Here is a 22,506-nt window from a genome sequence, read left to right on the forward strand (position 1 = left end):
TGAAAGTGAGCTGAGTTCTTGGGGGTAGTAACCGACTTGTACATCAGAACTTTTAACCTAGTAGTTAGAATTCCAGAGGTAAATTTTGCAGTCCCACAGAAGGTAATGCACTTGCATTTCATATTACACAGGATGGAATTTTAGCCCTCAGTCACTTACTGGTTGCCATACAAAAGCCAAAACACAGCTTTACTGAGTCACAAAGTATGTACCTTTAAGCTGCAAGGCTATTTAAGTTACAAAATGAAACAGTTTGATGCCAGAGTTGATGTTAAATGTAGAGCTTCAATGCCATTTTAAAGTAGCATTCCACTTTGGCCTGTAAAGGTTTCTATCCAGAATAGCCTTGTGTTGGCAGGAAAGAAAGCCTTGTCCAGCTGGCATTTTGTAAGCAGGGTTTAAGCATGGTCTTAAAAGTGCTTGAGATGAGCCCTTTGCTTTGTGATTCCATATGCATATCAAACTCCTGAGAATCCCTATTGGTAACTCATTTCATCATTACAGTTCCTTGAATCTCTTTGCAAGTGTTATTCACTTTGGAATAATAGTATCACTTTCAATCTGAGCTTACCTCTTAACTTAAATACCCCTTTTGTCCCTTTCCATGGGACCTCTGGCAGACTAGAATTATTCTGAGTTGTTGGTTGGTTTGCATTTTAATTCTGTTGCTTTCCACAGGCCAATCCTCCTGTCAGTCCAAACAAATGTATAATGCCTTAGTCTGACTAAGGATGGATACTTTTACTACTTCAGTAACAGAGGGAAATAACTTGCATCTCAGCCTTCTTTCCTTTTACTGTTATTGGTGAGACCCATGGCTCTTTCTGTGGCATTGAGCCAAATAATACAAAAAAAAATAATAATAATAATAATAATAAAAATAATAAAAAATCAGTATCAATCCAGTAGATGATTTTACCTGACCTTGCTAACTTCAGGGTCATCCTGATCTATTGCATTTGAGGAGTAGCCAAAGAGTCCACTTATACCAATTTATTTTGACACACCTGGAGTTTAAAGCAGCAAGACAAAAGCAGCATTTTATTCCTAGTTTCCATTGACTGAATTGTTAATCCATGGGTGTGATAATCCTGTGAGCAGCGACAGAGGGTAGAGTTGAGGTGGACAGAACCTGCAGACCAGTATTTCTGTACTTTCACATGTTTTAAGTATAGCCTCTGTTTTGAATTTCTGGGTTCTCTAATGCTTGGCTGAGGAGTGTTGAATAAACATGAATGTTCTTGAAGGGCTCCCATTCCTGCAAGTAACACTTATCTAAGAAAATTAAAGATGAAAATCCCTTTCTTGGGAATTTCCCTGGCTCTCCAAAATGTGTTATTTGGTTATGAAAGCCGTGAAGAGTTTGCAATCTGTGTAAGACCAAGCTATAGTCAGCCACCCAGCGTGCTTTTTCCTCTTCTTTCCCCACATCCAACAGTTAGCTATATGGGCATGGGGCATTTACAGTGGAACTGGTAGATTTAAGAGTGATGTGCAGACTGCAAGAGCAAGTTCCTGTTGCTATTCTCCCATCTTAAAAAACAAAACAAAAAAAGATTGCTTGTTTGTTCTCACCTCCCTGCCTGACTGGTGACAGCCACAGCAGGAGGAAGTACTCCAGAATTTCTAATGTTAGCACAAACTGCATGTAATGCTAATGTGCGCTCTGAAAATAAAACGAAAACAACTTCCAAATATATACAGAGATCCCAGTTAAGTAGATATAGTAATGCACAATTTAAATGACATTAAATCAAGTTGAGAATTTATGTCAAAGAAGTTAACAGAAATCTTTTAAAGGTGTAGCCTCCCAGCTTGTCTACATTAGTGTAGTCCAGTTTGCTTCAAACTGTTTTAGAAAAAACTCTTGTCGATGTGTGAAACTTTCAACTTGGCAGAGGTAGGTTGTCTTATAATGGGAAACGTAGTGACAGCTTTCAATGAAGGTGAGCAATCCCTTCCCTAGTACCCCCTCAAGGATATATGCTGTACTTAGGACTTCTACAGTCCTATTGTTGTATTACTGGAATGCTCTTTATCATCTGTATATTATATTTTGGTTCTTCCTCCTAGCCATGCTCAGTCGCTGGCAGCATTGCAAGCTTACTCTCATTGGCTAGCACAGTTCTACAGTGAAGTCCATCGACAGAATTCTGAGCAGTTCATCTCTCTAGTCTCCACCGCCCTGGAAGCAATTATTCCACTCATCAGCTCGAAGGTATCTTTATCAGAATGGCTTAATGATGCTTTAAGAAACTAGATATACCCTAAAACTAACATCCAGGCTTCTATGCAAGTGGGCATGTGGCATTCTCAAGAGACCTCATTCTTCCTCTGTGGATTTTGCAGGCTAGTCCTCAGGACGGATGAATCTGGAAAGGAGATTAAATTTGTCAATACAGTGCATTTGTCTACCTCTCAGGGCCATGGTGGCATCTTATGTGAGGTGTAGTGGAAGTGTGTCATCAGTTAAAAAAAAAAAAAAAAAAAATAATAGCATTCAGTAGCATCATAGAGATAAAGGGCAGCCAATTGCTGCAAGAGCAGCCTCTTAGGAAAGGCATAGTAACAGAGGTCTAATTATATTTTGGCTCTTTTAATCTGAGATCCTGGACAGACCTTGAAGTTCTTCAAGGGATGAATGGACAGACATACACACCCTTTGAAATGCTCCAAAAAATAACCCTGTATAAAACAACTAGTTTTCATGAGCGCTTTAAAATTTAAGTGCTCCCTGTTATGTATGCAAGCTCCACAGAGCATGGCAGAAGAAGAGCTTGGTCCTCCACAGTGATTCCATGCTCCACAGGCACTTTGGTCTCCTGGTTCCAGGGCCTCTAAAGCCTCATGCTGCTCCTGGTTCTGGGGAGAGGAGTGTGTTTCAGGAGAGCAGATGGAATACCTAAGAGAGTGCTTGCTGACTGTTGGCTCCAAGGAGGAGAGGGGCAGAACACAGCAGCCCTTGGGAAACAGGTGCAGAGTTGTTCTGACACTGCACCTCTGAAACTAGGAAAGGTATGGAGGGGCAGTCTGGGAGAGTGTGCAAGATAGCTTGTTCATTCACAGTGCTCTACACTCCCCCCCTCCCCCCCCCCCAGATGGGACAGGGGGTGTAGCAGATCCACAGGATGCAGAACCTCTTTATTATGTCCCCTGACTGGAGAGCATGCCACTATATGCGCTGTGGCAATTTTGAAATGCCCCTGTTAAGAGGCATGGCAAGGGGCTTTAAATCTAGCTGAAACACTTCGATTTTGGAGCACTTCAAAGTTCATCTGCATTTTAAAGCACTTCAAATGTCATGTCTGTCTCCATTCTAAGAGTGGGGAAGTCTGTTATCTGTATTAAGAGGTTGATCTGCATGTTGGTTTTTAGGCTACTAAGTGCTGAATTGTGCAAGTTTCTGTACGTGTTTGTTGTTGTGACTTGTTTCTGTCATGAAGGATCTGTACATTTGAAAACTAGTCCTGTGTCCTAGAGAATATGTTCTTTTGTCTTTGCATTAAGTTATGGTAGATCCTGGACATGTGCATGTTCTATTTCAGGTGCAGGAGAAGTTGCTGCTGTCTTCATGCCACTTGTTAGTTTCTTTAGCCACCACAGTGCGGCCTGTGTTCTTGATTAGTATTCCAGCAGTCCAGAAGGTGTTCAACCGGATCACAGACACCTCTGCTCAGCGGCTTCCTGATAAGGTGATGTTTGATGCTTTATACAAATATGGGATTTGGGTGACTGGGGAAACCAGTGCCACAGCTCCTGTTATTGGGGTACAGTAGTTTCAGGGAAAGATCGTTGTTACTCCTGGATTCCTTAATCATTGTGCGCAGAAATCCAAGTGATTTGGCTGCCAGTGGCCTTTTGTTTTCATTGTTAAATAGGGAGAGGAATGGAATTTTGAATCTCATATAATTTCTTCTTAATTTCCTGTAATGTGACTCCTGCCTTTTCTAAGCTGACCAGAGCTTGAAATTGTATAGCCCAGTGCTACCTCTGACACATGGGATGGATACTTCAACGTAGATTCTTTATGAGGCCTTTTGTATTTCCAGCTTAAGTACTACTGTAATACAAAATGAATATTTAAAGGCCTTTTAGAGACCAGGATTTTGTCAGGACTGGACAAACACGATGCACATCAGTCCTTAAGAGCTAATGGCATAAACAAGATGGGGTGGCAGAAAAGTAATGTTATCCTTATCTTACAGATACAGTACTAAAGCACAGATTGAATTGCTGAGGGTCCTGCAGAAGATATGTAGTAGAGCTGAGAGCCAAACTCAGTTCTCAGTTGGAGGCTGAAGCCTTATCTAATTGTACTTTTCTAGTTTGCAGGATTGTTAGATTTCAGTTGAGTTCAACTTCTCTGATAAAAACTTTTTCTTATATGACAACTGTAAGATCTCCTAGGGTAGAGTTGCACTCCAGCATAAAGTGAGCAACAGGTCCCTTACAGCTGTGTTGTACCAAAGCTTAGTGTCTCTTTGCTTCCAGGCTCAGGTACTGGTCTGCAGATCACTTTCAAATGTGTTGCTGCTGCCGTGGCCAAATCTCCCAGAGTGTGAACAGCAGTGGGCAGTTCGTTCAACCAACCACACCAGCCTAATCTCTGCCCTCACGAGGGAATACCGCCAACTAAAATCCAACACCATCCTACCACAGAGGAAAGTGCAGCTGGAGGACAGTAAGTGCTTAGGTCTCTAATATAGTGCTTCTGTCTCTTTAGCAATTGATGCAGCCGATGATAAGAAGGCCTTATTAAACACTTGTTCCAATAACTGTACTTCCTGGTAAGCTTGTGTTTAGAGACTTATTTGAGAAACAAGGATAGCAACAGTTATACCAACTGGGGCGTGCAGCCGTTCCCATCCCCACTGCTGCTGCCAGCCGCACAGCTCCAAGCATGGCTCCGCAGCAGCAGCAGGAGGTTTTGTACTCAGGGCAGTCACCGCTGGCGCAGGCAGCCCCACAGGCAAGCGGCAGCAGTGACTGCCACTGCCTACAATGAGCCATGTTCAGAGCTGTGCAGCCGGCAGCAGCGGTACAGCACTGGGTGGTGGTGGGGATGGCTGCGTGCTGCCCGGCCACCATCATGTTGCTGCTGCTGCCCAGTGGCCGGCTGCACAGCTCTGGGCATGGCTTCGTGGTAGCAGGGGAGTTTTTGTAGGCAGTGGCCATCACCGTCGTCACGGGCCTTCAGGTAAGCGGCAGTGGCCTCCATGTGCAAGTCTGCTTCCTTTCTTTTGCCTCGTTCCCCCCAGCTTTAAAAGATGAAGTCTTGAGAAATGTCATAATTTTTCTCCATCTTGATTTGCAGCCAAAGTGATCATCCATCAGACACTAAGTGTCTTGGAAGATATTGTGGAGAGTATTTCTGGAGAGTCTACCAAGTCACGACAGATCTGTTATCAGTCACTGCAGGAGTCTGTCCAGGTCTCGCTAGCCCTCTTCCCAGCTTTCATTCATCAGTCAGGTATAACCATAGGGCAGGCTTTAATACTGTGAGTAGCTTTTATGATATACTGGCAAATTCCAAGGTCCACCAACACACAATCTATGTGCATGAAGTGCTTGGATTTACTTTGCTTTGCTTAAGTGGAACACAAATCCATATTGCTGGTATCTGTTCATCTGGAAAGTTCTGGGTTTGGCTGTATCCTAGATCAGAAAAGGACTGGAGGACATTCAGCAAGAAATGTTCTTTGCTTAAATGACTGTTCTGCCATCTGTTCAGGACATAGCTGTAGAGGTCTGCAGTATACCAAATCTCCAACATTCCAGTGACTTCATTTCCACTGTCCCTTAACAGATGCACTGTGTAGTCATGAAGAGCATTTCTAACTACCTGAGGTGTTCATGAGTGAAAAATGTTTTTTGCTTTCAAATGTGCTGTCTGGCTGTAAAATATTTTGTCTGGCGTATACCATTGTCTTCAGAAAGTTAAAGGCATAGTCTTACTAAGACTGCAAGATTTGGGCCTGTTTTCAGGGCAGCTTGAAGAACCTTGTTTGCCTCTCTGGTCTTCAGCTGGACCCCAGTTGATCTTAATTAGCTTGGTTTATATTACACTAAGGCAGCAGGAAGGCCAAGGGGTGCCAGAGTACAAGGGCATCAAGAAAAGCCATTGAGGGCTGTGTTGCAAAAGACAGGTGGCAGCTTCTGCAACAAAGCAGGAGCATATGAAATGGTACCCTAGACACAGCCAAGAGCCATGCACATATAGAGAAGTAGGAAACTGGGTGAAGGAAAAGATTAGATGAAGGGAAAGTTTTTAATATGAACAGCATCCAGCTGAGTATGCTGGTTTCCTTAATCCGGGCTATTGCTATATGGTGTACAGCTAGCTGACAGTGCAAAGGCACCTTCGGCATGGGCAGGTTAGAGAATCATATACAATAAAGGAATTGAAAAGCAACAGCCATAATATGGATACCCAATCAATTGCATTGGTACTAGCACTAAACTGTTCAACTCTGCAATGCTAATCATTTAAGCACACAACCATGTGCTGGAAATTACCTGTGAAGTCAGCAGGCTGTCTTTTAATTTTTACAAGAAACCAATTAGATTATGTCTCTTCTCTACCTCCAACCCATATAACTCCTCATCTCATGTTACTTCCTGTTGACCTTTGAACTACCAGGGCTTGGTCTAAACCAGTGATGGCCAACTTTTTGGCAGGCTGGCCACGAATTAACCCCTATCCCCAGAGGCATACTTGATAGTTTATTCCTGGGTATCAAAATGGAGACAAAAGGATCAAGCCTCAGAGCAGGGAGGGGCAGACCTTCTGCAAGAGGAGCTGCCAGGAGACAGGTTAACAGTTCCCTGGCCCTGTAACTGCCACTTTTTTATAAAAAAGAGCAAGGGTATAGACTGCTCTTAGTGCTGTCTTCTTCAGTGGTGCTGGCTGAATGCATAATGCTATTCCAACTTGCCTCTCTGCCACAGGTGTTGGACCTAGTGGGGTAGTACTTTTAAATCTTTGGCACCAGTTGTAAGTCTTATTTGCATGGGGAAACCCTCCTGGTAAATTCCAGCATCAAGTGATAAAGGAGAATCCAGCATAAGAGGAGCAAATCACTAATGAAATGAGCATTTTTATAGTGCCTTAATGCTATGCTTCTTAACACCTTCTCTTGACCTTGTTGCTGTTATAGATGTTACTGATGAGATGCTGAGCTTCTTCTTGACTCTGTTTCAAGGATTGAGGGTACAGATGGGAGTGCCTTTCACTGAGCAGATCATACAGACCTTCCTAAATATGTTCACCAGGTACTTTGTCACACCTATCAATTCATCTGTCTCCTGTTGATAAGGAGTTTTTCTGGTCCCTGACAGAGAGCTGTTCTATTTCAGTAAGCTGCTCATGCAGCAAAAATTCTCAGTTGTCTAGTGCGCAAGTGTGTTTGTTAATTTTCAACCTTCTCAAAGTACTGCAATTTTTTCCTTGTGCAGAGACTAAATCAGTTGGGGGAGAGGGGAAAAATATGTGAAATCCAAGGTAATTTTGAGTAAACTGCTCAAATAGCCATTGTGTATCAAATGTTCATGCTCCTTGTAAATAGGTGGCAGCAGCACTTATTGTCTGAGATTCAGAGAGGTAAGACATGTTCAGGAATGACTCTGCTCCCTGGACCTCTCCAGATTGGGAGGTTCTATTTCTTTGAAGGAATGCCCCTTTCTAAGCAGCTGTGTGTTGCACCTGCCCTATAACCATTAAGTAGCACTGGTGCCTGGTTCAGAGAAGAATAGGTTTCCCAGGTACTATTACATAGTGACTTATGTTGGATGGGTGCAAAATGATTGCCCACTATTTATTACCATGGAGTCTGGAATCTGATGGTTTGAACTGCATTAAGTAAATGGCCATCAGATATGATGCAGCGTACTGCAGGTGTGCATGCCCCCCCTCTTTATGGTTATTTAAGGTCTGGATTAACAGATGGTTTTGTGCCCAAAGTGTGTGAAGTCTATGGAAGCTTGGGGTGTTTTATTTTTCCTCCTTGGTTGTAGAGCCTCCTCTCCCGAGACTTACTACAGCGGTACCCAACCCCCGGGCTGCGGCCCAGTACTGGGCTGTGAAGGGTTGGCCACCAGTCCACAGGAGGGTTGACTGCCACGAACCAGAAGTGACCACTGACTGGCAAACTGCGGACCAGCAAACTATGGACTGGAAGTGACCAGCATACTGTGGGCCCACAGTATGCCTGTCACTTCTGGTCTGTGGTCACTTCCAGTATGCAGTTTGCCAGTCCTAAGCATAAAAAGGTTGGGAACCCCTGACTTACTGCACTCATCTAGCTATAGTCAGATGTTTTAAATTCACTTCAAGTAAACTTTCGTCTTCTTCTGACTGACTTCCAAGAAGGCCTGTATGCAAATGACTCCCCCTCCCCCCCCCCCTTTTTTTTTTTTAATAGAGAGCAGTTAGCAGAGAGCATTCTCCATGAAGGCAGTACTGGCTGTCGAGTGGTTGAGAAGTTTCTGAAGATACTACAAGTCGTAGTTCAAGAGCCAGGCCAAGTGTTCAAGCCTTTCTTACCCAGCATCATCTCACTGTGCATGGAGCAGGTCTATCCCATCATTGCAGAGGTAGGACAACTCCTACACAAAGTGTGGTACTTTGAGTGGGAAGAGAACAGAAATTCCTTCTTTTCATGTGACCTCAGTTGAAGTCACCAGGTTGGATGCTGACTGTATATGAGCAGAGGCTGAGGTTATTGCCAAATAGCTGTAAAAGCTAAATTTGTGGATATGTTCAAAGCAGAACTTCAGGAATCATAACTTTTGTGGCAGAGTTTTTTTTCATGGCCCATGTGTATATTGGGTTCCACAGGTTTGTAACTAGTGGCGTATTAAGAAACAATCAGCATGGCTTTGTTGAGGGAAAGTCATGCCTAACAAGCCTGGTGTCCTTCTATGACCAGGTAACTAACCAGCTGGATATGGGACATGTGATTTACATCATCCACATAGACTTCAGCAAAGCCTTTGATACTGTTTCCCTTGAATTTCTCTCAAGTTGGAGGGTACTGGCTTAGACCAGTCTACAGTGAGGTGGGTTGGCAACTGGCTCAGAGGCCAATCCCAGCGAGTCGTAATCGATGAGATGACCTCATACTGGAGGGCCGTCTCGAGTGGTGTCCCCCCAGGGATCAGTGCTTTGGCCCATGCTCTTTAACATCTTTATCAATTACTTGCATGAGGGAGTGGAAAGCACAATGATTACGTTTGCAGATGACTCCAAGCTGTGAGGAAATGTGGGTACATCCGGGGATAGGGTAAGGATCCAGAATGACCTGGACAGACTGGTCCTATGGGCTGAACGCAGTCAGATGAGGTTCAGTAAGGACAAGTGCCGGGTCCTTCATCTGGGTAGGAAGAACCCTTATCATAACTATATGATGAGTGGTGGTCCCCTGGCTGACATTGCATCTGAAAGGGACCTAGGGGTGACAAACGACCAGAGGATGAATATGAGCCATCAGTGTGATGAAGTTGCTAGCAGAGCAAATAGATTCAGAGAGGTGCTCCTCCCCCTCTATTCAGCATTGGTGAGGCTACAGCTGGAGTACTGTGTCCAGTTCTGGGCACTGCACTTCAAGGATGTGGATAAGCTTGAAAGGGTACAGAGAAGGGCAACCCATATGATCAGGGACCTGGAGGATAGGCCCTATGAGGAGAGACTCCGGGAACTGGGTTTGTTCGGTCTGAGTAAGAGAAGACTGAGGGGTGACTAAATAGCAGTCTACCAGTACATCAGGGGTAAGCACCAAGATCTAGGGGAGCAACTCTTCAGAAAGGCACCCCTTGGGAGGATGAGGTCCAGTGGGCACAAGCTAGTTGAAGAAAAATTTGGGCTGAACAGAAGGAAAAACTTATTTTCCATAAGGGTATCTAGAATCTGGAACACACTCCCAGCAGAGGTGGTAGCAGTTGCCATCCCTGGAGGTGTTCAAGAGGAGGTAAACGAGCATCTCATTGAGCTCGTTTGAGCCCAACTACCTCCTGCCCATGGCAAGGAACCGGACTTGATCTTACAGGTCCCTTCCGGTCCTACTATTCTATGATTCTGTGCACTAGAGGAAAATACTTTCATGCTATCTAATGGCACCTCTTGCCTTGAGTTCTGCTCTGAATGGCCACCTGCCATGTTACACGGAAGAGTTCTTGGCAGTGGAGTCCATTGAATTAGTTTTCATGTCAGCCAGGAATCTGTTGTAAATTTTTTTTTCTTCTCCCCTTTAGCGCTCATCTCCTGATGTGAAAGCTGAACTTTTTGAGCTGCTTTTTCGCGTCCTGCATCATAATTGGCGGTACTTCTTCAAATCTAATGTTTTGGCCAGTGTTCAGAGAGGGATAGCAGAGGAACAAATGGAGAATGAAGCACAGTTCAGTGCCATTATGCAGGTAACTCAACAGCTCTGTTTGCTAGATAAGAATTTCTGCTTTCTCTGGTCACTGCAACAGGTAGGTAAATACTGAGGGTTGACTCAAACTAAATTTAACATGAATGAGTTCCTGATATTAAATTTGAACTGAGGAAATGTCAGTTAACACATGGCATTTGTGGTTTTGAAGGCATAAGATGCAGACTACCTTAGTATTTGGAAAATAAAGGATAGTAAACACTTTAGTGGGGGGAGGGGTCAATTCACTGCATAAATTTATACTATATAATAATAAATTAGACCCAGCCTTCAGAACTTAAAACAGCAGTGATGTGATAGTACAGAGTAGTAACAAGTCTTTCAGATTTACAGTAAGACAAGCTGTCAGTTGAGAAAAGCTTGTAGAGTCCCAAACTGTCCCTTGGGTTTATATTAACTTGTTATTGTAGGGTGTTCCATTATATGCATTTCACTGGTAATTTTGTAGAATAGAGAAAAGGAAAGTTATTGTATTTCATTCAAATACCATCTCCATTGGTCCCCTCAGCCTAAAGACTTATTTGTTTTCACTTTGACACTTGTCAGACGTGGTAGAACCTGGGGCTGTGCTTCCCCTTTAGTAACAGAATTAGATCTCCAAAACAATGATCCAGAGTCCATCAAAATTTAAACCATCCTCTTAATCAGTAGCTGATAGAGTTAGTGATTGGAAGATCTATGCCCTTCACCTTCAGCCCACTTCAGAGTAAACAGAGGCCTTGCAGCATGCCCTGGAAGTCCATAATCCCTGGGTTACTGACATCTGCTAGGGCTCAGAGTTAGTTTGTGCACTTCCAGTTGAATTACGCAGAGCTGCCCAAGCATTTGTTCTTGTACTGTTCTGGCCAGGTAACTCATGTTGCACCCTTTCATGTTACATGGCATTCACTCAGTAATCAAAGTGTTAGCTGCCTATTGGTTACCAATTTCAGATTAGCCAGCTCCTGTCCTTTTTGATACAAAGCTTTTATTTAGTGTTTTGCAAATGTTCTGCATCATAAGAACAGCCCATCTTATCACCAGTCTCTGCACTGCCTTCCATGTGAGATAAATGCATGGGACTATAACTGGGTTTTGAAAATGGCTGAGCCATTTTTGACCATTAACTGTAAGCTTCATAGCTAACCACATGATAGCATGATGACAGGAGTGGTGTCTCCCCACCTCCATTATACAATATTCTGAGCAGTTCAGTAGTTGAAACTTACTCCAGAAACCTCTAGTCTTGGCGTGACCATTGTCCCAGTCTCAAGATTTATACATGTATTCAAAATAACTTAAATATTTTGTCATCTTCTATGTTCCACTGCTGATCAGATAGAAATATCTGCATTTTTCCACCAAATCCTTAGCTAAAAAGTTGAGCTTTTCACTCTCCATGTACAATCAGCAAACTTGGGCTATGGCAGAGAAACAAAGGGCAGTTTTATCGCTAGTCATTCCTCTAGTGTGTGTGTGTGCTGCCAGGTCATGAGAGACTCAATTTATTGACTGTTCAGTGCGTCTCAGATGTCAGTTCAGCTCTTCCTTCTTTCTGGTCTGGCATTGGTGCAACTTATTAAACAGCCACTTCTTTGTCCTGCAAATTAATGAGTTAAAAGCATTTGCAGTTCTTATAACTCCTTGGTAGTTTATGGTTCTGGGATATGGAAACTGAACTGCTTTTTGCATTGTAATACATGACACATTAGATACAAGTGGGTCTTCCAGATCATTCAAGGCTTGCCCAATTTAAAGCTGAGATTGAGTCCTGTTTGACAAGAAGTGAGGCAAGGGGTAAAAATGATGCAGTTCCAGCCTGGGTCCCTGTGCAGGCAGGTTCATAGTTCACTGTGAAGGCAACCCCTTGGGGAAGGGGGAAGTAGGGCTGCCTGACAAAAATACTGTAAATGGAAGTGGCTGTGCTTGGCAGCTGGCAGGGCATGAAGTCTTGAAAAGGAACTCCAGATCCTTCCAATAGCCTTGAGGCATGGGGAGCAGATAGGTAGTTGAGCTTTCCAGGCAGCTGAGCTGAAGTGATAGCTTTTTAGTCTGACCTGACTTTTGGGGGGGGGAATCTTTCATCAAAAGCAACTCACTTAACTGAGACTGGGCACTGGTGAGAGTGCAGATTTAGGGGACAGTGATGCTTAAACTAACTAGTGCAAGGATGGGGGAACCTGAAAAGCTCTCACCTCACCATCATCTGTACCAGAGGGCTTTGCCAGGTGATATACCCTCTGATGCCAGAAAGGTCCAGTTGGACAACAAACATTGTATAGTCTGCTTTTTGTCCAGGGCTTTGTCCAGGCAGTGGAATAGACTGCCTAGGGAAGCTGTGGACTCCCCATCACTGGAAGTATTCAGGAAGAAATTGGCCAGCCACTGGTTGGGGATGATTTAGCCATAGTTATGTCTATATTCTACTATGAGTATTTCCCATAATTCTGGGATTTGGTTGCTTCCTGTCCTACCCCACCCCCCTTTTCTGCTATATGTTAGGGTGTTTTTAAGCCTCTCCAGCTGCATTGGATGTTGGCTACAGCTAAAGCTGGGGAGATCAACTGCGGTGTGCTGATTTTTCTCCTGCTAGGAGCAAAGCGCTATAGGATCTTGCCTTCCACTCGGGGTCAGACCAATCTCCAGATTTGGAGTCAGGAAGGAATTTTAATCCATGGTCAGATTGGTATGGACTGTGCAGGTCTTTGCTTTCCTCTTTAGCAGGGGGCATGGCCCTCTACCTTGGACCTCTTGAACATATATTATCAACATTTTATAGGCACTAGACATTGGCTGCCATGGTTTCTCTGTGGCAGGTTAAGGTGTTAGGTTTGTGTTTTGTCAGGGTTGAGGGTAGTTGTATGCAGAGTTTACATTCTGGTTGTATGGGATAGTTTGGACAGAGCAAACCATGCAAGTCTAGCATGGTGTGTAGCATGGACTTGCATGCTGACTGTTAGGCACACTTCATCTTTTAGTCTGTCTTGTTCCACAGGCATTTGGCCAGTCCTTCTTGCAGCCTGACATACATCTATTTAAGCAGAATCTATTCTACTTGGAGACGCTGAATACCAAGCAGAAGCTTTACCATAAGGTAAGTCCTAATATGCTTGTTGAGTTTAGCAGTTGGAGTGCATTATTCTGGGTCTTACTGTATATGAAATCCTGAGCCACTGCTAAGAAAGCTCTGCTCAGCTGAGCGTAGTTAAGGTCTGTTATCTCATGAACCTGGGAAGACTAGAAATCACTGGTTTCTGCTACTGGAAGATGGTGACTGAGCTTTCTAATAGGTTAAATAATCCTATTTTTTACAAAGTCAGTAACCCCAAGGATTGGCTTAAGAGAAAGGTGGGCAGGCGTGTATAAAGCAGATCTCAACTGACTGTTCTGTGGTATGTGCGCTCTGGCAGAACTGGGGCTTGGTACTAATAAAGTCAACAGTCCCTTCCATGTGTTACACTGGTATCAGGTACAGCAGTAGTCCAGCCTGCTTGTGGTGGACATGAGAGGTATCTGCCTCATGTCTGTAGTTCTTTGGATATAGAATGCAAGGTCCAAATGATTTGAAGCCCAGTGGGGGTGGGTTTGGGGGGTTTACATGGAAGAAGGTTAAAAATCCCTGTATATGAAAAACATGGTCTGCTGGCTGCAAGGATGTTGGACCTTTTAATAACAAGTCATTCTAATCTGCCAAGCTGCCTGCCATCATTTTAACTCTCACATTTTAGCTACTCTACTGAAAGACTAGAACTAGGATAAGGGAACATAGTCTCCTGGTTACCATATAAAGGCCAAGCCTCCAGATTTGTGCCACTCATCACAGACAAACTCCCCCATTTGTCTTTGAGTACCTGGGCATCACCAGGCTGTTGTGGAGGAAGCAGTTCCTAATCTGCAGGCACTTAAAGCAGATACCTTGGAACCTCTAAGTCAGTGATGATTCCCAGTCCCTGGCACCCTGGGGTGCTATACAATATCACCACCAGTAGGTGTGCAGATACCTACATGTAATTCACAAGATAAACCCAGAGATTTCAAATAAGACTCCATAGCATCAAAAACATCAAACTATTGTGGGTTTTTTGTTCTTTGGAACAGAAAAATGGTTCTATTTTTTCATAGTCAAAAAAACAAGTGAAAGCTAAGAGCTGCCACTTTCAGAGGGGTGCCTTGAGTCTAAAAAGGTTGAGAACCACAACTGTAGGTGCTTTCATAAATGAAAAGCACTGCTGTAGGTGCTACTCATTTCATTTCATTTTTTTTTCTAACTGTTTAAGTTGGTCTAATAAAAGATATCAGATTCACCCAAAGAACCTTGTCTGCCTATGTCCTTAGACCAAAACAGCTGCAACCTATACCCCTTCATAAGCATCTGGCATGTGGCAGAAGTTAAACTGGATGTGAGATGGGATTTACTGCTACTGCACTTGAGTAGCTAACATTTAAACTTTCATTAACTTGAAGAGACCTGAAGACCACATTGCATTCAAAAGCTTGTCTAAATTTTATCCCAACCAAGCAGTTGGTTTGATAAACCAAAGAAATTCTTGTGTCTCATTAATCTGTAGTCAGTATATAGAGTTAAATGGAGCCAGGGATTAATTTGGCCCCTTGTTTCACTTGTTAGACACAGCATGGCACTAATTCACACTTGGAATGTGTCCTGTACTACCATAAGCATTAGTGGCTACTGTTCAGAAGTAAAAGGATAAATTCTAGAAAAACCATGATCATCAGCAAAGCAATGGCCAAATGTAGTTCTGCTTACTTGCTCATTGTGAACTTGAATGGCTGCTATCTTCTGAGGCTATGCACTGATATAATCCTATATACTGGCTGTCTGATGCTGCAGTGGAGAGTTGGTAGTCTGTAGGAATATAACCAAGTGTTCTTCTCACTCTGCAGAAGATCTTCAGGACAACAATGCTTTTCCAGTTTGTGAATGTGCTGCTTCAGGTCCTGGTCCACAAATCGCATGACCTGTTGCAAGAGGAGATTGGCATTGCCATTTACAACATGGCCTCAGTAGACTTTGATAGCTTCTACTCAGCATTTCTCCCAGAGTTCTTAGCCAGTTGTGATGGCGTGGACTCCAACCAGAAAAACGTTCTGGGAAGGAACTTCAAAATGGACAGGGTAAGCAGCAAGCAATGCCAAAAAAGGGTGTGAGCTTCTGGGCCAGGTAAAAGCATGTTACTGTGCTTATGGTCTCAGGCTGGTTCTGAGAGTCATTCATAACCTGCTGGAAACTTTGCCACCTGCAAAATCCCTGCCAGAAAGAAAGGTCTCCTCACAATGGTCATTCAAGGTGGGTAGCATTCCTATTGTCTTCTGCACCTGGAATTAGATGTTCCAAAAGGTCTAAGACATCCCATTAGGCATTTCATCTCTCTGGTAAGCTACGCATGAAACCCATTTGAGTGAATTTCTTCTGTGGAATTATGCAACTGGAGATGAGACCAAACCTTTCCAGATCAAGGACAGTCGAGCTTTACCCACCCAAGAGCTCTGTATAGCTGATGTTCTATACTGCTTTGCTGCCATCCGTAAATAGTGTAGCTGCCACCTGCTCCATCTCTCTAAATCCTCCTGGATTGGAAACGAAGCAAATGGGGGCCTGTAACCTCTCTAGTCTGCCCATCACTGCAATGTAATGATGATGCTACAAGCCATGCTTTTCAACTCCCAGGAGCATGGGTGGTATTTGAGTGCCCCTAATCCAGAAAGATTGTGCAGCAAGGAGATAGGGAACCTGGAACTAATCTTGGCTGCATTGTTGGTTTCTAAAATAGTCAAATGCAGTTAGAAAGAAGAAGCACAAAGATGCAGGCCTCCTGATACTAGGAAACGGAAAGCACACTGTATGGCTTTCCCTACAAGAGTCAGCACAGGCACTTTGTCCAGCCAGAAGTCATGTGTTGGTAATTGCTTTGCACAGCAAGAAGTCAGTGCAGTAAATAAAATACGGGGTTTTCAAAGTGTGTTGTAGGGATTGCAGTTCTCTATCTAAACATTAGAGAGAGACTAGTGCAAGCAGGAAAATGGTTCCTCTCCGATTGTGAGATTTTATTTATTTATTTTATATTTTGTGTGTGTGTAATATATATATAAAATGAAAAAGTGGGGAGGCAGGGGTTGTGGGGGAGGAAGGGGTGTTACATCAAGCCCTGACACTGGATCCTACTGTGGGGAAAACAGCTCAGGTATTTTCTGGGATCTATGGGAGAACTGATGTAGAGGTGAAAAAGTATGAGCACTTGCACATTGTTCTTACTGATCTCTCTGGTAAGCCATGATCTTGTAGGTACAGCTCCATTATCAATATCCTTGAACTTTTTCCAGGATCTTCCATCGTTCACCCAGAATGTGCACAGACTGGTGAATGACTTGCGCTACTACAGACTCTGCAATGACAGTTTGCCCCCTGGAACTGTGAAGCTATAGTTTCTGCACTGGACTCCTGGTTTAATCACTGTAATGAATGGATCTGTATTTCTCTTTCCTCTGCCACCACCACCACCCCCTCCCTGACCTTGGCAGTACTGCAGGACACGGTGTCTTGCGCATGGGCACATTACCGGATTTACGCAACACGCTTCCTTCTTTCCTGAGCCAAGATCCTCCACCTGAGTCGGCAGCACTGCCTGCAGGATGTCTTAATGCCAACCCCAGGGCATTTCAACCATACAGCAAGTCATGTTGCTAGGTTTTTGTTTTGCTGACCTAGTACTTTGCGTCCAGAGATTTCAGTGAGTTGTCTTGAGAGATCTCGTGTGTATCAATTGTGAGGCAGAAACGCCAAAGACTACTTCAGACATTCGCACCTTCTCATCATTCCGCCTTCCACCCAGCCCTGCTCTCAGAGGAGGAGAATCGTGATGTCGGGATTGTTCCGGCACTCCTGTCACTCCCTTTGGTTTTTAAATTGCCTTGAAGCCTCCCTGCTGTTTGTGGGGATTTAGAGACTTTGGGGGTTTTTTTTTAATGTTTTCTCATCATTCCATTGTGATACTAAAACAACATGCTTAATGGAAATAAAGTGCTTACTTTGTTGTTTTAAATAGCTTCTCCATCTTCTTGCCTCCCTCAGAGGCCTGTTTGCTGCTTTGCTAGAGAGAAATGCATTCACTGTGGGAAGAGGCATTGAAGTGGTTCTTGCCCTCTTCCCTACTCCTGAATAAGAATAGGAAGAAACTCTGCAGACTACAGTGCAATACAACATAGGATACCTGCATTAAAAATTAGTCTAGAGCTGGATGATGGCCACAGAACAGCAGTGGGTTCAGTCTCTCAACCTTCATTCAGAATGGAATACATTTTCCTGAGGGTTCCTGTAGCACAGTGGTCTTTGAACTGTGTTCTGTGAAACCTGGGGGTTGCGCAAAGTGCCCCATGTTTGCCAGGTAGGGCTTCCGCAGCAGAAATGATACAAAAGGATTCCATGAGTTTAAAAAGTTTGAAAATATTGTTATAAAGTATTTATGCTATGATTAAGAGACATGTCTTCCTCTAGCAGTCCCAAATCTGGTATCAGGTCAGTCTCTGATCTCCTTTTTTTTTTTTTTCTTTCAAGCATGGTGAAAGCACTCAGCTCAGGTTAAATGTGTTCAACAGCCATTATCAGTGAAGAAACATTCAGCTTATTGGAGGCTGAATTAGTTGTTCTTCAAATATGTAACTATGGATGCCAATATAGGCAGTCATGCGTATAAAATTCTATTTTTTTAATAGCAGTTTTCATTGGGTTAAGCACATATACTTGTGCGTTAGTACTCTTCTAAAGGCCAGAGAGCAGTGGTTCTCATCCTCTTTAGACTCGGCACCCCTTTGTAACTTGGGAATTGAGTGGTACCCCATTTCAAACATCAATTTATTACAGTGCTTACCTCCTTGCAGAGGGGCGAGACAGTGGGATTGGGGAAACAGCCAGGCAGGGAGAGCCTAAGCCTGCACTTACCTGCTTACCTCCTAACATTTCCTACGGCACCCTTCCAAGGATCACGTAGCAACCCAGAGTGCCTCGGCTTCCTGCTTGAGACTTGCTGCCCTAAAGGATAGAGTAGCTGCTAAACTTTCTCTGTTCTCTATCACACATGGCAAGAAGATGGAACCTAGTGAGCCTCTGACCTGCTATTTCTTAGCTTTGGCTAAATGCTTTCATCCTTCATAAAACTTTCAAAACTCACCTGAGGCTCTGATTCACGATTCCTGGAAACGAATCTAGATAGAATAATTACAGTTAGACCCCATAATAAAGGCCTTCTCAGTGTGTATAGAGTTTAAATCCCATCTGTCCTGTAGTGAACTCCTTCCATTGAAAGACAGACAACAGCATATGCCTTTTCTGCTTTAAAGTTCCATCTCCATCTCCGAAGCAAGCTTAATCCACTGGATCTCCAGAATGTCTAAGTCATGAGATGTACAGCTGAAACTCCATCTCTCAAATCAACCTATGTAGGTCTCCTCAAATCCTGAGGTGATGAACTGTAGGGCCTAGTAACGTACAAACCACATTAATTTTCTACACTGTATCAAGCAAGTAACTAGAAGACCAGTTTTGAAGGTGTTAAGAGATTTAATATAGACTCCTGCACAGAGAGGTGCCACTGTGAATAGAGGTAGACATCCTAGGCTTAGCTCCATCTTCCAGGAAGACTTTCAGATAAAGCCATTAAGTACTTCATGACAGTAAGGTCAGGTAGATTTAAAAAAATCAGCTTGTAACACACAGTAAGCTTTCTTCAGAATTGGGCAGCTCCAATCGCGTACCCCATGGCCTTGACCAAGCACAGAAGAGAGAAATCTCTGCTGGTTCTACCTCCAGTTCTGCAGGGCAGCAAACCCCTAAAACCAAGCACTGTATTCCTCAGCACCACCCTTAGAAAAGTGAATCACTGCACTACATTCCCAGATGTATGTTCTTACCACCTTCAAGAGACAATTCTGTCTTCTGTGATCTATGGTCAATATCCTGGAAAAAACAGCCAACTCTCCTTACAGGGGCTGAACTGCCCTCATGGCGAGAATTGCACTCAAATGACTGCTACCAAACAAGTTAGCAAGAATCCAGTGGCAGGATGGTGTGAAACTTGTGCCCTACTGCTATCTGCCTTCACAGACTGCTAGCAACTGCTGCATGAAAGAGGAAGATCATACCAGGAAGACCCAGATCAAAGGACAGCAACAATAGCTGTTTTGCCATCAAAAGATCTATCATCAGTAGTTTGTCTTTTGACAAAACTCTAAACCCAGTATCAGATAATTGAGTCAATCCCAAGAATACCTTAAGAGAATTGCTGGGTTTTTGGAAATAAACACTGTGGTCCTATCAAATCTCATGTATTCAGCATTCAAAACACTCGTGACCTAGGACACTCAAGCTCTTGGGCTGTGGTTCACAGCAGCCATATTATCAGTGATTGCAAAACATGATGAGAAATAATGACGTGTCCCTCAACATATGCTCAAGCCTTAATGTTTTGACCTGATACGGTATTGACCTTTATCTTGAAACTCTTCAACAGAGAGGAACTCTGGAAAATCAGAGGCAGCTAGTGATGGCTAAGACTTCTTTACAGGCTGCAGAAAATGTCCTGACACCATGACTAGTTCAACAGCTCTAGTAGTGATTTTGTGCAGTGTGCCCCAACTCCAAGAACTGGACACTCCTAGGGAAGACCTAGCATGGAGTTATCTGAGGAAACTGACCATTCTCTATGCTGTCCAAGACGTGTTTGCGTACCAGTGCAAAACCATAAACCTTCCTGCTGAAACTGCAGGCATTCTGTTGCTTCAAGCAATAAGAATACCATAACAAGAGAGACCCAAGCAGCACTGGAGTTAGGTACACTCCATATTTTTTCCAATTACAACTCTCTGCGGACTTTAACAAGCTGTCTCACACCATTGTAGATGATAGAGCTCGTAAGAATGGTGATACACTGTTATCAAAGGCCTACCTGCCAAAAGACTACATTCCATTCCATTCAGTCACTGGTCCAAAATCAAACCCAACCGCAATAGTGCGTGTGTCAGGTTCTTGAATAACACGCATGTGCATACAGGCACAGAGTAATGTTTGCCAGATTCAATTTTGACTCATGCAACTATGGTAACTCCTATCCAGGCATCATATGACCACAGCAGAGTTCTACTCTAGGTCCTACAAGAACTCTCTTAATGGCTGATCCCTGGAAATATACAAAATGGGATTCTTTTTTCTCCTTGTTTCTTAATGATGTTGCTTGTCAGATGCCTTGGAAATAGGCCAAGGTATCTACCTGGTCTATCTACAGATGCGGGAAAGATGGTCCTTATGTGATTTGAAGCTGCATATGAACACCTTGGACAACACATGCTCAGTGCACTTTTTCAACAAGCAGGGGAAAGTCCTAGTCATCCTTGATTTGATGAATACAAGCAAATACCCAGAAACTTTTCATGAATTGTTGCTGTAGATATCAGGCAGAGATGCAATGTTTTGTCATTGGGAACCCTCCCAGGATAGACTTCTTCACCAAAGAAGAAAAGACCGAGTGTCTTAAACTCTGAATGTAGCATGAGTCTGAGCTCCTTCTATGCCTTCTTATTAGGGTAGTCTTCAAGACTTTGGATGCTCTTCTTTTTATTTCCTTCTTCCCTTAGGTGATAACCTTACCTGTTTGGCTTTTGGATATGAAAGAAATTGGACTATCTGTCCAGAACTCTTGAATGTGTCCATTTGGCTATCCATACATACCAGGAAGAGCTACATTCCATGGACATTTCCAAAGCCTTGCTATATCAGGTCAGGGCCAAACCTTTTAGATTGTCAATCTGGCTCATCCAAAGGCCAGAAAAAAATTAAAATTTAAGTGCACTAGATATGCACCTGTTAACTGCTGAGCCTTCCCCTCCAGATGTACCAGCGTCCAAGATCTGTCAAGGCTTCCTGACACCTGTCCAGCATTATGCCCTTGACATGGCAGCTAGGTGCGATGTCAAGTTTAGAAGAGTAGTACTTCATTATTTGAAACATCCAAAGAGGGATACAAAATTGCCGGTCATATGCAGTGAGATTCACACTTGTAAATAATCAAGAAATTTTTCAACTCTAGTTCTTCAAGATGTGGTTGTCAGCACAGATTTGATGTAGAATCTGTCCTCTGTTCCAGCCTTTCAGAGTTCCACAGGAAATGGTTTTGAATTCTGAGGGAACTGGGGGAGTGTCATAGCTGGCCACCCTGCCCTTTATGCCCTCGTAGTGGGATATAAGAAAGCATAGATTTCCTGTATGGTCCTAGTGCACCCAGCTTTTCAAAGAAAAATGAGCTCATGTCCATGAGTTGTATACAGATGGCTCTCTGCAATGTTACTGTAGGATAAGGAACCATTGCTGTCAGTGCATCTTGAAACTATTAGTTAACTGACTTTCAGAAAGTTATCACAAACTAGGTAGTGTCTCTGAAAGCCCTTTAAGGTGAGAGAGATGCAAGCTGACCTTGTACTACTTGCCTGGAATATTCTGGAGCAGTGCTAGTTTGGAGCTCTTTTACAAGGAAGCCTGCAATAAAAAATTGCTAGTATAGAGTTCCTAAAGCAGACATGTTTTGTGAGGTAAAAGAGAGGTCTATTCTGGTACCTAAATGGGAGGGCTCAGTCTTATCCTTGTTTTCTAAGATCCCAGTTTCCATCTCTTAGTCTTAGGAGCACACTTGTCTTCTTCCTTAAGGTGATGCCAGCTGGCTGTCCTGGACCTTGGAGCTACGTATATGGCTTGTGTTGAGATGGGTCCTTGACTTCTGCTCTTCCAGGCTGGCATTGGTATTGTGCGTCTTTGCAAAATACTTAGTAATCATGTCAGTATATTGATATGGGATGAAAGTTCATGTTTTCCTCTGTCTGGACAGTTGATCAAGGTCGGTGTTCTGGAAGGGATCCAAACTTGAATGAGGGTGTCACTGGAGCTTATTAAAACTACCAAGCTTTATTCATCAGTCATAGGAGCTGAAAGGGCTAAAAGGCCACCATTTACCCTTTGGTAACTATCTCCACATGCAAATGAATTTGCCTTTATTGGGGGTAACAAGATTCCAGTACCTGTAACTGATGTAATTAA

At 43.4% G+C, this 22,506-nt stretch overlaps 1 protein-coding gene across 2 annotated transcripts in view; it reads left to right on the plus strand.

The window, feature by feature from the left end:
- Positions 1–17,470, plus strand: part of XPO6 (exportin 6) — a 91,434-nt gene extending 73,964 nt beyond the window's left edge. For both annotated transcript variants that reach the window (XM_019493103.2, XM_019493102.2), the window contains exons 15-24: positions 2,074–2,218; positions 3,546–3,692; positions 4,492–4,681; positions 5,315–5,470; positions 7,158–7,272; positions 8,421–8,592; positions 10,249–10,410; positions 13,405–13,503; positions 15,315–15,545; positions 16,752–17,470. In XM_019493103.2, the coding sequence (XP_019348648.1) occupies positions 2,074–2,218; positions 3,546–3,692; positions 4,492–4,681; positions 5,315–5,470; positions 7,158–7,272; positions 8,421–8,592; positions 10,249–10,410; positions 13,405–13,503; positions 15,315–15,545; positions 16,752–16,853 (1,519 nt within the window). In that variant the 3' untranslated portion in view covers positions 16,854–17,470. The remainder of the gene's footprint in view (positions 1–2,073; positions 2,219–3,545; positions 3,693–4,491; positions 4,682–5,314; positions 5,471–7,157; positions 7,273–8,420; positions 8,593–10,248; positions 10,411–13,404; positions 13,504–15,314; positions 15,546–16,751) is intronic.
- Positions 17,471–22,506: the final 5,036 nt, after the last annotated feature.

This window comes from Alligator mississippiensis, chromosome 13 (genome assembly GCF_030867095.1).
Source record: "Alligator mississippiensis isolate rAllMis1 chromosome 13, rAllMis1, whole genome shotgun sequence".
Lineage (NCBI taxonomy): Eukaryota > Metazoa > Chordata > Crocodylia > Alligatoridae > Alligator > Alligator mississippiensis.